Below are 12,333 nucleotides of genomic sequence, written 5' to 3'. Positions count from 1 at the left end.
AGCTGTGGCTCCTCACGCAACCGGGTCACAAGCCACACTTGCTGAAACTCCCTCTTCTGCGCCACCATTAATAGCGCCAGGAGCCTTCCCTGGTTTTCAATCTGGCAACCATCTGTGCCAGCCTTGGGCCTGAGGCGCTTCCACTCCTCATCCTCCCTCCTTTGCCTCATACACTCGTTGCTGCTGGCATCTGGGGCATTTTAAGGGAGAGGGGCCCACAGGGGTCCCTGGCGCGTTGTGGCCCCTCACACACGGAGGGACCACGTCGTCCACCTTGTGTTTTTGCTGCCTTATTAATTCATTTCTTTCCACATTCCTCTCACATCAGCTCCAGTGCCACTGTGGTTCTTTTGAGCAAGATGGCTGCAGCAGCAGAGTAGCCCCCATTTTAGACATATGTCCAAAGGAGGTGCATGATGCTCCTTGTCTCTTGCTACAACAGCCCTGCAAGGATGGCTAGGCCAGAAGCCAAGGATAGGCACCACGTCCCCCATGGAGACCTGGACTTCCCAGGTCTCTGACCACTGCACTGCCTTGACCCCGAAGGGAAGGGGCCGCAGGGAGCTCTCCTTGTCCTAACAAGGCCTCCCTCCTTCTCCCCTTCTCCCCAGTCCTGCCTTTTCTTTCCTGACCTCTTACTATAGAGAGAATTCCTTCTGCTGCCCAGCCTGGGCATCCCCTGGGGGCTGCCCTCTTTTTAGCAAGGCCCTGCACCTTCCCTGCTTTAACAGCCAAGCCCACCTTCTCCTCTTCAAAGTCATAAATACTGGTTTGCACCCAGAGAATAGGAATAGCAACCCTGGACCCCGGTTGCCTCTTCTTCCCTCTTCCCCTGGAAGGCATTAAGAGGATGCTTCTGCTAACTACCCCAGGAGGAAAAATAAGGAAAGCAACTCTCCGAACCCGGTTCCCAAAGGGAAACGGTGAGCATCAGATGCTGGGATCTCCCCTCGTGCGCAGTAGCGCATAGGCAGGCAGGCTTCCTTCCTTGCTCTGCTTTCAAGTGCTTTAGTATTGGACTGGGGTTCCCCCCTTCTCTTTTCCTCCCACCGCCCCCCCGGCTGCCCCCTGCCATCACTTACACAAATATTGACGCTAATGGCATGTAGCGGGATGTAGAACATCCCAGCCTTCTAATTGTTGTGACTGGGGATCGGCAGGCCGATTAAACGCCATTGATTTTCTCATACTAACCGCATTGATTTTTAAATTTCCTATTGATTCCTGCCCTAAATCTCTTTAAGCAAAGACTTCACTCTGCAGATGACATCGGCTGATTAGCAGGAACAACTGTGGGTTCGCTCTGAGGGGGGCAAGGCGTGGGGGTGCGCTGTTGTGTCAATTTTGGAGGGGCTCTGGCCTCCTGAAAAGGGGGGTGGGTTTCCCTGGCATGGAGAGAGGAGGGGGCCACAAGCCAAGGCCCAGGATTTCCATGCAACACGGGAAGAGGGCAACAGTGGGGTGACCGGAGCAGGGGCAGTCGCCCTTGGGGGCGGCTTCGGTGTCGGCAAGCACACTTGTGGATTCTCTTGGCCTGGCAGACCTTTCGCACCTGATTTCCTCCATTTCCCCCCATCTACAGAGTGCTTTGAAATGCTTCCCCCAAAGGGGTGTGTGTGTGTGTGTGTGTGTGTGTGTGTGTGTGTAGGGGGGAAAAGAGGAAAATTACTCCCTGCCCCCATTCCCATTGACCAGCCCTCTGTGTTCTCCAGAAAAGATCCACAATGCCAAGTTTCTGCTTCCTGCTATGTAAGGCTCAACTCTGAACAATTCACATGGGTTTTTAGTTTCTCCATAGCCTTTTAAAATTTATCTGCTTGGTAGTACACAGACGGTTTATCCTTTGGTTCGGATATGGTTACTATCCAGCCATGTTTTCTGCCTAATTGAGGGTGCAATTTTGGGTGGAGAGGGTTATCCTAGGAGCCAGCAACGTTTCCAGGCAGCAGTTAGGAGAGGGAGCCGGCTTCCACACATCATTCAGGTGCCAGCTGCCAGGCACTTCAGGCACTGGGAATTTGTGTTCTGATGCTTCAGTGGCTCAGCAAAGACCAGGCCAGTCAGTTGGCAGCATAAATGTAAAAGGGCAAAGATAGCAAAAGCCTGGGCATTGGATGCCAGAAGCAGGGCTTTGCAGTTGTGGCTGGCAAAGAGCTGGGCTCAGTGGTCTGTTTTTCTCTTTTTAACATTGAGCTTTCTCCCTCCCCCCAGCACTTTGAGTCTGTTTAAAAAATAAATCCCATGTGCATTCATATTATCTCTTGACGTTTGGCAGACCTATAGGGCTGGCAAGAGCTCTTGGCATCCTTGAAGGCCTTGGGGCAGAGGTTGTGTTGCCCTCCTTTTGCCACCATTCAAAGCTTGTGTTGCCCTCCTTTTGCCACCATTCAAAGTTCTTTCAGTACCAATGGTGTGGCTTTGACCCAGGGACATGGAAGACATTAAAATAGCCAATGCGCCTGCCCGCCCACCCACCCACCCACCCACTGCTGCTTGGACCCCAGTCATCCTCCATTACTGGTGGGAGGAAGGGTTTGCCAGGACCCATCAACAAGGCAGCCTTCCCCAAGAGCACAGAAAACACTGAGATGGCGCATGGTGGTCAAGGTGTTGCCTTTAATATTTGGCCTGGTTTACTGATACCTTCTCTCTTTTCCCCAGGTACTGGACTGGACTGGAGTGAATGTACTACAGCTGCCGCTTCTATCTGAAAGGTCAGTGGTGCTGCCATGTCTCTTTCTGGGATGAGGAGGACAGAGAGGGTGCCTGAGGATTCCTTCACAGATCCAAAAAGGGGGAGGGTGGGGGAAAAACCAGCATTGCAACACTGAAAAGCCCATCTAGGCTCCTCTCCCCCCCCCCCCCCACCTTGAGATCCTCCTTGTGCCGCATGTAAAGGCAGAACTACACGGTTTTACATGCCAGTACATTCCAAAGCATTAGTGACTTCATATTCCAAGATAAGAGTTTTAGCAGAGGAGTGTCTAAGTGTTTATCAGATGCTTAGCCCCTTCTCCACCTGCAGTTTACCCCCCTTTGGTCTTTCATCCTTACTCACACACACACCCAGCCAACTAATCTCCCCTGCTCTGGGTTCCAAACATGCCTTTGTGTGAGCAAATGTCCTTCTGGGTCTCTATTGGGGACAGAATGGAATATGCTTCTGAGCATGGAAGTAGCAGGCAAAGAAGCTATCCCATCACTTCTCCAATCAAAACTTGTTCCACCAGAAAGCTGTGCTTTCGTTACGTGTAGTTGTACTATAAATGTCACTCACACAGGAGCAAATAAATGTGGAAGCAAATAAAACCTGTGCAGCTAATGCTGGCACTTTGTAGAGTGACAGAATGTGAATGCAGGAACTTTGTTCCCAAATTAGGCTTGTATTCTGTAGTGCCCCTGCCTCATTCATGGAGTTTTATGGGGTGGGCCAGATGTTGTCATCATCATACATTTATAACTTCCTACTCCTTGTACCTTCCTTCTTTTCAGGGGAAACAAAAACAGTTTAGGAGGAAAAGATAAGTCTGTGCAATGATTTTTATTAGTAGCATGAGAAGTCAGCTGTCTGAAAAGACCATGGCGCATGCAAGAGTCTAGGGCCTGAATTCCAGAGAACCCCCAAACAAACATTCCCCCAAACTTTGCTTCTATCACACAACTATGTCAGAAGTACACAGTCATGCTTTTCACTCAGGCCTCAGGCTTCCAGACCCCTTGGCTTTCCACATACACCCCCGTCCCTTCCAGCTGCCTCTGGAGGTTTGCAGGCAAACCCTAAAGTTTTCCATGCAGGGTAGTTCTTAGCCTGAGGTCTAAATAATGACAGCGTTAGCATCTTTTTTCAGCTGTTGGGAAACTGGATTGGGAGCCCCTGGAGAGGCAGGGTCCTTGCCCCCTTTCCCTGTCCAGTTCACGCAAGAGATGCTATTTCCCAGCAGGAAGCCCCTTCCCATCCAAATGGGTCCCACTGCTGCTGTTTGCCTAAACATTTAAGGGAGGTTTGGTCCAAAGTGACTCGTAAGGTAGTAGTTGAGACAGGTCTTCTGGTTTCAGTTTAGTAGTGACCTAGGCTCTGGGGTCGCGAGAGAGGGACAAGGTGCAAGACAGGGAAGCCAATGACGATGCAACAGACCTGGCCTAGCAAAGGAATACCTTGACTTTGTGGACAGAGAGGAGCCAGACTCCCATCTCGCTGCTTCCTGTTGGTTGGGATTACAGTGTCCTCTCGCTTTCTGTGGAGATGGTTCCTGGGCATCAAGGTGGGCTCTGAATGAGGTGGGTCATTTGCTTGGGTTCACCCAAGGGACCCTCACCCAAGTAAGCAGCAGGGCAGGCGCTGGTGGTAGGAGGAGTAGCAATTTTAGGTGCATGTAGTGAAGGTGTGGGGAATCTTGGCAGTTTGGCTGCCCAGGCTTGCAAAATGCTCAGCCGGTACCCAGCCAAGGATGCCTTGGTGGGCCTCAGAGAAGATAGTATTTTTGTCAAGAGTTATTAATCTGTGGAAGGGAAAGACCTAAAAGTTAGCCTCAAAAGCCAGGCACTGCTACACTTGGGAAGCGTTCACCTCCTGATTTGCGGCAGGAGCTTTTCCTTCCAAAGAGACAAGCATATTTCACAATGGAGCTGTGGCTTGATGCTTCAGCGGTGGGCCGTTTGTCCTCTTGAATGCTTCTTGTGATTCTTTGTCTCCTGGCTCACACACATTAAAAAGGCGAAATACATAATCATCAACCTTCTTCTTCTTCTTCATCACCGCCACCATTATAATTTCTTCCCCAGCCGGCATCACCCCACACAGACACCGTGGCATGGGCTTTCCACTCCTGTGTTTGCCCTGTGTCATGCTGCTTAGTTGTTCAGACGGAGCCGTAGGGATCGAGATCCGATCTTTGCGTATTTGAGCCAAATGTCTGCACTGACTCAGTTCCTACTCAGAGTGGTGGGAAAAGGGGGCTTTGCCTCTGAGCGCCTCGGCCTGTCTTTCAGGGCTGGAAATACTATAGATGAAAAGGATCTATGCATGTGATTCTTGTATGTTGTGTTTCTTTCAAGGGGAACTCATTGACTCTGCAATGCTCTTGTTACTTTTTTAAACAAAAATTGCCTTTATTCTGTGGAACTGTGTGTGTGTGTGTAGCAACAAGCTGTACAGTTTTCATTTGTGTTCCAGAAGGATGTCTTTGCCAAAGACATAGAGGCTTTTCCTAAAGGACAGTTGATCTCCAATCTCAGGCATGGCAAAGTAGAGCCCAGGGTCCTTGCTCCCTATCTGTCAGGCTATTTGGTCAACCTTATCTCCTTACAGAAGGATCCTCCGGAGGGGCTGGGGGAGAAGGGGCCGTTTTGGTGGCAGACCCCTCCCCTTGGACTCTGGGACCCTTCTCAGGACAGACCCCTCCCGGCTGGCCTTCCGGAAGCAGGCAGAAACCTTCTTATTCAGTTAGGCTTTTAAAACAGAAAACATGCATGGTTTTAACAGAACTGTTTGCAAGAGCCTTTGACCTTTTAAAACGGCATTTTATTCTTTGAAGCTGAGGCTGACTTGTTTTAATCCTGCAAATAGTTTAATTCTTTTTTAATGCTAACTTTTTGTATGTTTTTAATTGCATCGTTCTTTTGGAGCAAAAGCAGGATGCAAATATTTATTTATGATTCATCGATATGCATTTATTTCATTGCTATGCTGCCTCTCTCCCGGAAAGAGACCAAAGGTAGGCACAGACAGAGGGACCATAAAAATGTGAAGACCATTGAAATGATCTGGCTGAAACACTACAAGTGAAAAAGGTAAATAGAAGACACAAGTCCGTCTCAGAAGAATCATCCTATGGGTGCCCCTGGGGTGCCTCCGTCCCGGGAGGCCCTCCCTTTCCCCAGGAAGAGGCTTCCTAGGCCCCAAAAGGCAGAAAAGGGGAAACAGCCCAAGCGCCCTCCCCACAACCACCCTCACCCTCACCAGGGTTAGGCAGCAACAAAGCAAGGCCCATTTCCCCCTCTTTTAATTTAATGGCATTTTCTGGAAAAGCCAAAAACCTTCCTTAAAGCAAAATCAATAGTGAAAACGCCACCACTTCCCAGATTCCCCTGCTATTGCTTCCAAATTAACAAACGGCATTAAAAAAAACCCACAACAACAACAACAACAGCAAGAGGGTCTGACAAAAGTTTAATAAGGTTTGCCTGGAAAATGGGAAGAGGGATCTTAATTCTAGCTTTCTTGAGTCCTCTTCCATTCAGTCCATGAAGGGTGAGCTCTCTTTCCCCGCTCTCTCGATCCTCCTCCTCGGAGCTCTTGCATTGATTTTCCTCGCCTGGATGTAGTCCTTTAGCCCCTTGTCCTTCTTTGAAAGTAGGCCCAGGTGCAAGGGAAGTGCCGGCAATAATGGCACCCCTTTCCCTGAGGAAGGCTTAGGAGAGAGAGTGCGCGCACTCCTCACCTTTGGCTTCTCAAGGAAGAAGAGAGGAAGGAGATGGATGCATGCAAGAGACAGGAGTGCAAAGGGACCGCTCTGGGACACGCGCCACACAACCGCAAGACCTCCAAGCCCTCCTTCGGAAGAGAAGGGCATGCAGCTTATGGAAATCCTCTGGACTCCCAAGCCAGAGGTTCCGAGGGGCCTTTCATGCACCGGACTTGATTCCTTCTCTCAGGTGAATTGATTCAAGACACAGGATGGCTCTCTCTCACCTGCAGACCTTCCCATTCTCCCTCACTGCCAGTTGCTGCTGTGTTACTGGGTCCTAGCTCTGCATGGCCTTGGCACTTGTGGTCCCGTGCCCCGTGAGTGCCTGTGCCTCCGCTTAGCCTGGCACGGAGGGCCCTGCTTTGGCCCCCTCCTCTTCTGTGGCTCCAGAGCCATGGCGCTGAGCGCCTCAGTTGCCCAACTGCTGTTGGGACGGGAGGGAGGCCCAGGGGAGGCTCTCAAAGCCCCGCGGCCCCGCGAGAGAGCCTCGGGAGGGGCCCCCGGCTGGGCCCCGCTCTTTGGCTGCTCCTTCTGCCCACTGCCCCTGCTTTGATCGGAGGGGCCCTTGTGGTTTCTTAGGGGCAGGGGGCATCTCTAGGGCTCTGTGTGCGTGTGAGAGAGAGGGGAGGCGGGGAGCCCGGTCCCGAGCAGCCCCCCTGGCCCTTCCCCTGGGTCCTGGGTCCTTTCCCCCAGAAGGCCCCTCGCTTAATCGGGGGCTTAACCCGGAGTCTGGACCTCGGGGCGGGAGCGCCGAGAGGGGGAGGGCCTGGTCTGTCTGGGAGGAGGCAGGGAGAGGGTCTCGGGGTGCCCCCCTTCCTTCCCCCCGTTTGGCGCTGACAGGAGGCGCGCCCACTCCCCTGCCGCCGCCGCCGCCGCCTTCCTGCCGGCCAAAGCGCCTCGGACTCCCCTTCCCTGCTGGGGCTCCGCTCCGTCCGGGGCTCTCTCTCGGCCGCTGGCTGCCCTCTTCTTCTCCCGGGGGGATGCGGAGGGGCGGCGCGGGAGGCTGCCAGGACCATGTTCGTCCCGCTGCCGCTGCCGCTGGTCTTCCAGAGGGCCCCCGAGAGCGGAGCGGGGGCCGCGGGATGGAGGCTCAACGGTGGAGCCCTCGCCAACGGTAAGAGAGCCAGGCGAGCGAGCCAGCGAGCGGGGCTTTTATTCATGCCGTATTGATCCGGAGTGTCACTGCTCCGTATCGAACCTCCGGCGCCGGAATCCTCCTCCGGTCGATAGGCGGAAGGCGGGCGGGCGGGCGGGGAGGGGGAAGGAAAGCAAGAGAGAGAGAGAGAGAGAGCCCGGCGCAGGTGGAAAGGGGAGAAATGGGAGGAGGGGGAGGAAAGAGACCCCACACAAACCCCCAAACGCCCCCTTTGAGGGTCTCCCTCCCTGAGCCCTTGCCCCCCCCTCTGCCCAAACAGCCCCGCAAGAAGCGGCCCCAAAGTCTCCGGTCTCTCCCCCGCAGCCTGGCTCCGAGCCCCCTGGGACCCCCTTCTTCCTGCCGGAGGGAGGCCATAAGGGGACCCCCTTCCCCTGAGACAGCCCCCCCCCATCTCTCTCAGATGAAGCTGGAATTGCAGGCAGTTCGGACTCAGGGACAGACAGGGACCCAAGCAGGGCTCACCTCTGTGTCTCTGGGTGGGATGACCAGAACTCCTTCCAAAAGACTGGGGTCCATTTTGTGCCTCCCCTCTCCCTCCCCCCCCCCCCCCTTTGCACTGCCCTCTCCTCAAAAGCCGGGCTTCTCTGCTGCCAGCCTCAGGGTGCCCTCCCTGCCCTCCCTGCCCTGCCCAGCCCGCATTCTCTGCTTTGGGGCTGAAGGGGAAAGGGGGGCCCTGGGGCTGCTGGCCAGGCCTTGCTGGCCATCTCTCTCCCAAAAGGAGGACCAGCCCGGCTTCAGAAGGACAGATGGGGAGGAGGAGGAGATTGAGGAAGGATTGGCAGGAGATCGCTTGCCCCAAAGAGTCCAGAGGGAGAGCGCCTCCTGACAGGCCCCAGGAGGAGAAATGGCAGAGGGACCTGGGACTCAGGGGAAGGGCCCTGGCAAGAGAGGGGCCCCATCAGGAGGGAGGGACCCTCTTTCCTGGCCCCTCTCACGGCTGGGCTTTGAGGACCCCCCCCCCCATCTCTGCTGCTGCTGCGCGCGGTGTGGAAATTGTATTGGTGTCAAGCCCAGTCCCTGCTAATGAACCCAGAGATCTGGGAAGAGAAGCTTGTTCAGAGGCAGAAATCGATTTTCCAGCCTGTAGTAACTGCCCCCACCTCCAGCCCTCCGCATATTTCTCTTTCTTTCTTTCTTTCCTGGCCAGAAAAGCCAGTATGTGCAGAAGTGTGGAGAGCGTGTGCATGAGTGTGCCCCATGCTCCTGAGCCCCTGCCTCCTTGGTAGCCACCTTTGGATCTAGGGCTGGAAAGGGGGTATCACAAAGCCAGTTGTGGGGCTGCAGGGAGGTTGTGGAGCCTGGGAAGCCCTTGTCCAAAGGGCTGATGGGGGTTGTGGCTGCATCTTGTGGAACCTTTTGCACAAGACGCTCAGCCTTCTATGTGGAGGGTGGGGGCAAGTTCCAAGAGGAACCGCTAACATTTTGAGGCCCATATTGGTTGTTTTAGGGTCTCCTGAGTTCTGGGCCGGACTGTAGGTGCTTCGTAGGGGTGTGTGAGTGTGTGTGTGTGTGTGTGAGGGTGTTCAGTGTGACCTGGTCAGAGAGGCCTGCATGGCCAAACTGGCATCGTGTGGCACTGGCTTCATGATTCCCTTGCTCTCTTTCTGCCATCCGTCCATCCGTCCGTCTGTGTCTTGTGGTCTGTTTACAATGCCGTACGCATGTGATTTAGGCTGCTTTCGCATGTGAAATCAAAATAGGGCTGCAAGTACTTAACAGCTCCCTTATTAAGTATATTGCATAAAAATCATGGTATCTCTGTCTTCCATTAAAACATCAGAGATGACAACTTTGAGTCAGGCAGGCCACTTTGCAAGGATGCTTTTTAAATGATGTGATTTGAAACTTAAAGAGAGCTGAACATATGCAAGTGATGCCATTATTGGAGTAGTTCTCGTGACAAGGGAAGAGAGCAAGCTTTTGGATTAGACGGAAGACTTGTCCAGTCTTTGTATGACTTGGCGGAATGGAGGACGGATGGAGGGGCTCTGCTTGAAAGACCCCCCTCCGCCGCGCGGCTGTCCTTCAGGCTGAGGCAAACCGTGAAGGCCTCCCCGCCTGCAAGTCCACCTGGAGCAGGTCTGGGTCTTCCTTCAGTGTGGCTCTCACACATCCATTGTTCCGAGGGCTGTGGGGATTCAAACCCATGGAGAACCTTGGCTCTCCGTCTTTCATTTGACTAAACGTTGATTTGGGCGACGTGGCTTTGGTAGCTGGGAGCTCCTTTCCTCTGCTTTGAGGGCTGATTAAAATCAAAGCAGGCACCTGTCAAAAAATCTGAGCACAAGTTATGTCTTGAATTCCCCGATCCCCTCTTGACAGTGGCAAGCAATGCGTCTGCTAATAGCAAACTAAGCCCTACTCCATGAGTATGAAACCTTTGTGGATTTGAAGGACAACGTTTCCCAGGAGGAGGAGGAGGAGGAGGAGGAGGAGGAGGAGAATGAATCGGGCTGATTTTGGAATAAAACCCATTATTTTATAACACAGCACTCTGCACAGAGCTTTGCTCTACCTAAAATCTGGCTGGATGCCTTCCTTTTATTTCTGTTTCATATATAAATTCTCCGCCAGAAAACAGCTGGACAAAGGCTGATGCAAGGACATGCTAGCAGTGGTTGACTCATGCATCCATTTCCAAGAGGTGAGCGCATGAGGAAGCCACTGTGATAGGCCTTGTGTCTGTGCGCTTGGATACACCTTCGACATGGGCAGAGCCCAGCCAGAATCAGCTCAAACCGAGAGGCAGTGTCTACATATGGCAGGACGTTTGCTACGCTGGGGTTTCATGGTGTTTTCCTGGTGACAGCTTTTATGTTTAGCTTGGCCAAGTCAGGTTGGCGTCAGGTGGGTCCTCTCCTTGGTCTTGGGTACATTCCCTTCTCTGTGTGTACATCCACACACTTTCTTTGTATGTATGTGTCACAGGACATGACTTTATGGTGCCTGCCTGCGTGCATGTCTTTGTGGGTGAGAATGTGTGCATGGATGATGTCTGCTTAAAAGGCACATCCACTGGCTATTCTGTCAAAACAGGCCCATGAGCTTCAACTGAACTCAAAACTGACCAGAACAGATATGGAGAAATAGGGAGGAATGGCTCTCCTCCGCTCCTAAATCCCTGACCCAGAAGCCTGTGAAATGGTTCCCTGCAGGAGAGGAGAGGTCCCTTTAGAAGATGGAGTTTACCCCTGGGGTGGGCACTTGAGGGTCCGCTCCCTCTGGTAGGGCCTGGGGGCTGTTGGTGAGGCTGGGGTGAAGGGGGCACGTTGTTTCCACACTTCCCTGAGTGTGGAGATGTGTGTCTTTGGCTGCTTGGGGTGGAAGCACCCTCCCTCCCTGAGCTGCCCTGGGACCCCGGGTCAGAGAGGGGTCTCCTAGGGAGCCTGGCCTGGGGGTGGCGGTGGGAGAGGATGTGGGGGCATTGCCATGGGGGGCTGTGGGAAGGAAGGCTGCCTCTCTCCTTGGCCAAGCGCCTTCCCTCCCTCCCTCCCTCCTCCTGCTGCTGCCTCTGCTTTTCCCCTTAAATAATAATCATAAAAAGGTCAGCGGCAGGAGAGCGCACAGCCTGATTGGCCCAGCTCTGGGCCCTTTGTTCCAGCCAGCCTCCGGGCCCAGCCACGCGCAGGGGTCAGCGGGATTGGGGAGGGGGCAGCAGCAGCAGCAGCAGAAGAAGGGGCTTCCCAAGGGACTGGCCATTGGCCATGCAATGGGGGCGGGGGGGGGTCTCAGTGCTGAAGCTCCTGCTTCCTGTGTGTAGGGAGAGATCAGGGCAGGGAGCTAAGCCTTGCCTTCCCCCCTCCTCCCGACCCTCAGCCCTGCTACCCCCTTCCTCCAGCCCCCTCCCTGACCACCTTGAAGCAGCCACACATGCCCTGGGCACCCAAGGTCTAGGCCGCTGCCACCAGGCTGCACCTCTCCCCCCTAAAGACACACGCCCCACAACCTGTTTCTGCCTCCAGCCCTCCTGGCCTCTGGGTCACTTCTTCCTGTGGCCCTTTTCCAACTGGAGTTCCCTGGTCTGTCTTGGTCCCTTTTCCATCTCCTTCTCCTCCTCTTTCCTCTTCACCCATTGCTTCTAAACCTCTGGCAACTCCTAGACTTTTAGCTCCCGAGAACATTTCCCTTCTCTTGAGTTCTGTCCCCCAGGGACCGTCTTTTTCCTTTCCCCCCCCCCCCCCAGCTTCTTTTATTCCTCTTTATTGCTCTTCTCCTTCTGCACCTGCTAGAAGGAGCACTTCCTGAGCCCCCTTCCTTCTTTTTTCCTTTTTCAGCCCACCCCCCAACAAGACTCAGACCAATGATAATATTTCTTTCTCACCCACCTGCATACCCTGTCGTTCCCCACTTTGAATCTTCTCCTCTGCCTTGCACGCTTTGCTGCTCACCCTCTTTCCCAGGGTGGGAGCGCCATCCAATCTCCCCATGCACCTGCGTGCCCCCCGGCCATGCCTCCCTCTGGTCTCCTGTTCTGCACAGTGGACCCTCTCCTCCTTCACCAGACTGGGGTTGTTTTCAAATTCCCAACTGGTCCCCCTTTCCCTCTTTTTCTGTTCTGTCGCAGGCTGGACTCGGGGTTGTTGGAGTCTGGTAGCGAAGGTAATAAAATGGCTGCTGCACTAATGTGAACGGTGGCCATGAGAGCTGTCAGAAGGCTAGCCTGTGTATTAATGGGAGAGCGAGTGGCACGGAGGACAGCGTGTGGAGGAA

At 53.9% G+C, this 12,333-nt stretch overlaps 1 protein-coding gene across 2 annotated transcripts in view; it reads left to right on the top strand.

Annotated features, from left to right (window-relative positions):
- The window catches only part of POU2F2 (POU class 2 homeobox 2), a 75,561-nt gene that overhangs the window by 22,508 nt on the left and 40,720 nt on the right, over window positions 1-12,333 (top strand). For both annotated transcript variants that reach the window (XM_042440650.1, XM_042440653.1), the window contains exon 2: window positions 2,662-2,714. In XM_042440650.1, coding sequence (XP_042296584.1) covers window positions 2,684-2,714 — 31 coding nt within the window. In that variant the 5' untranslated portion in view covers window positions 2,662-2,683. The remainder of the gene's footprint in view (window positions 1-2,661; window positions 2,715-12,333) is intronic.

The sequence above is a fragment of the Sceloporus undulatus genome, chromosome 9, assembly GCF_019175285.1.
Source record: "Sceloporus undulatus isolate JIND9_A2432 ecotype Alabama chromosome 9, SceUnd_v1.1, whole genome shotgun sequence".
Classification (NCBI taxonomy): domain Eukaryota; kingdom Metazoa; phylum Chordata; class Lepidosauria; order Squamata; family Phrynosomatidae; genus Sceloporus; species Sceloporus undulatus.
This window is presented reverse-complemented; position numbering and strand designations above follow the sequence as displayed.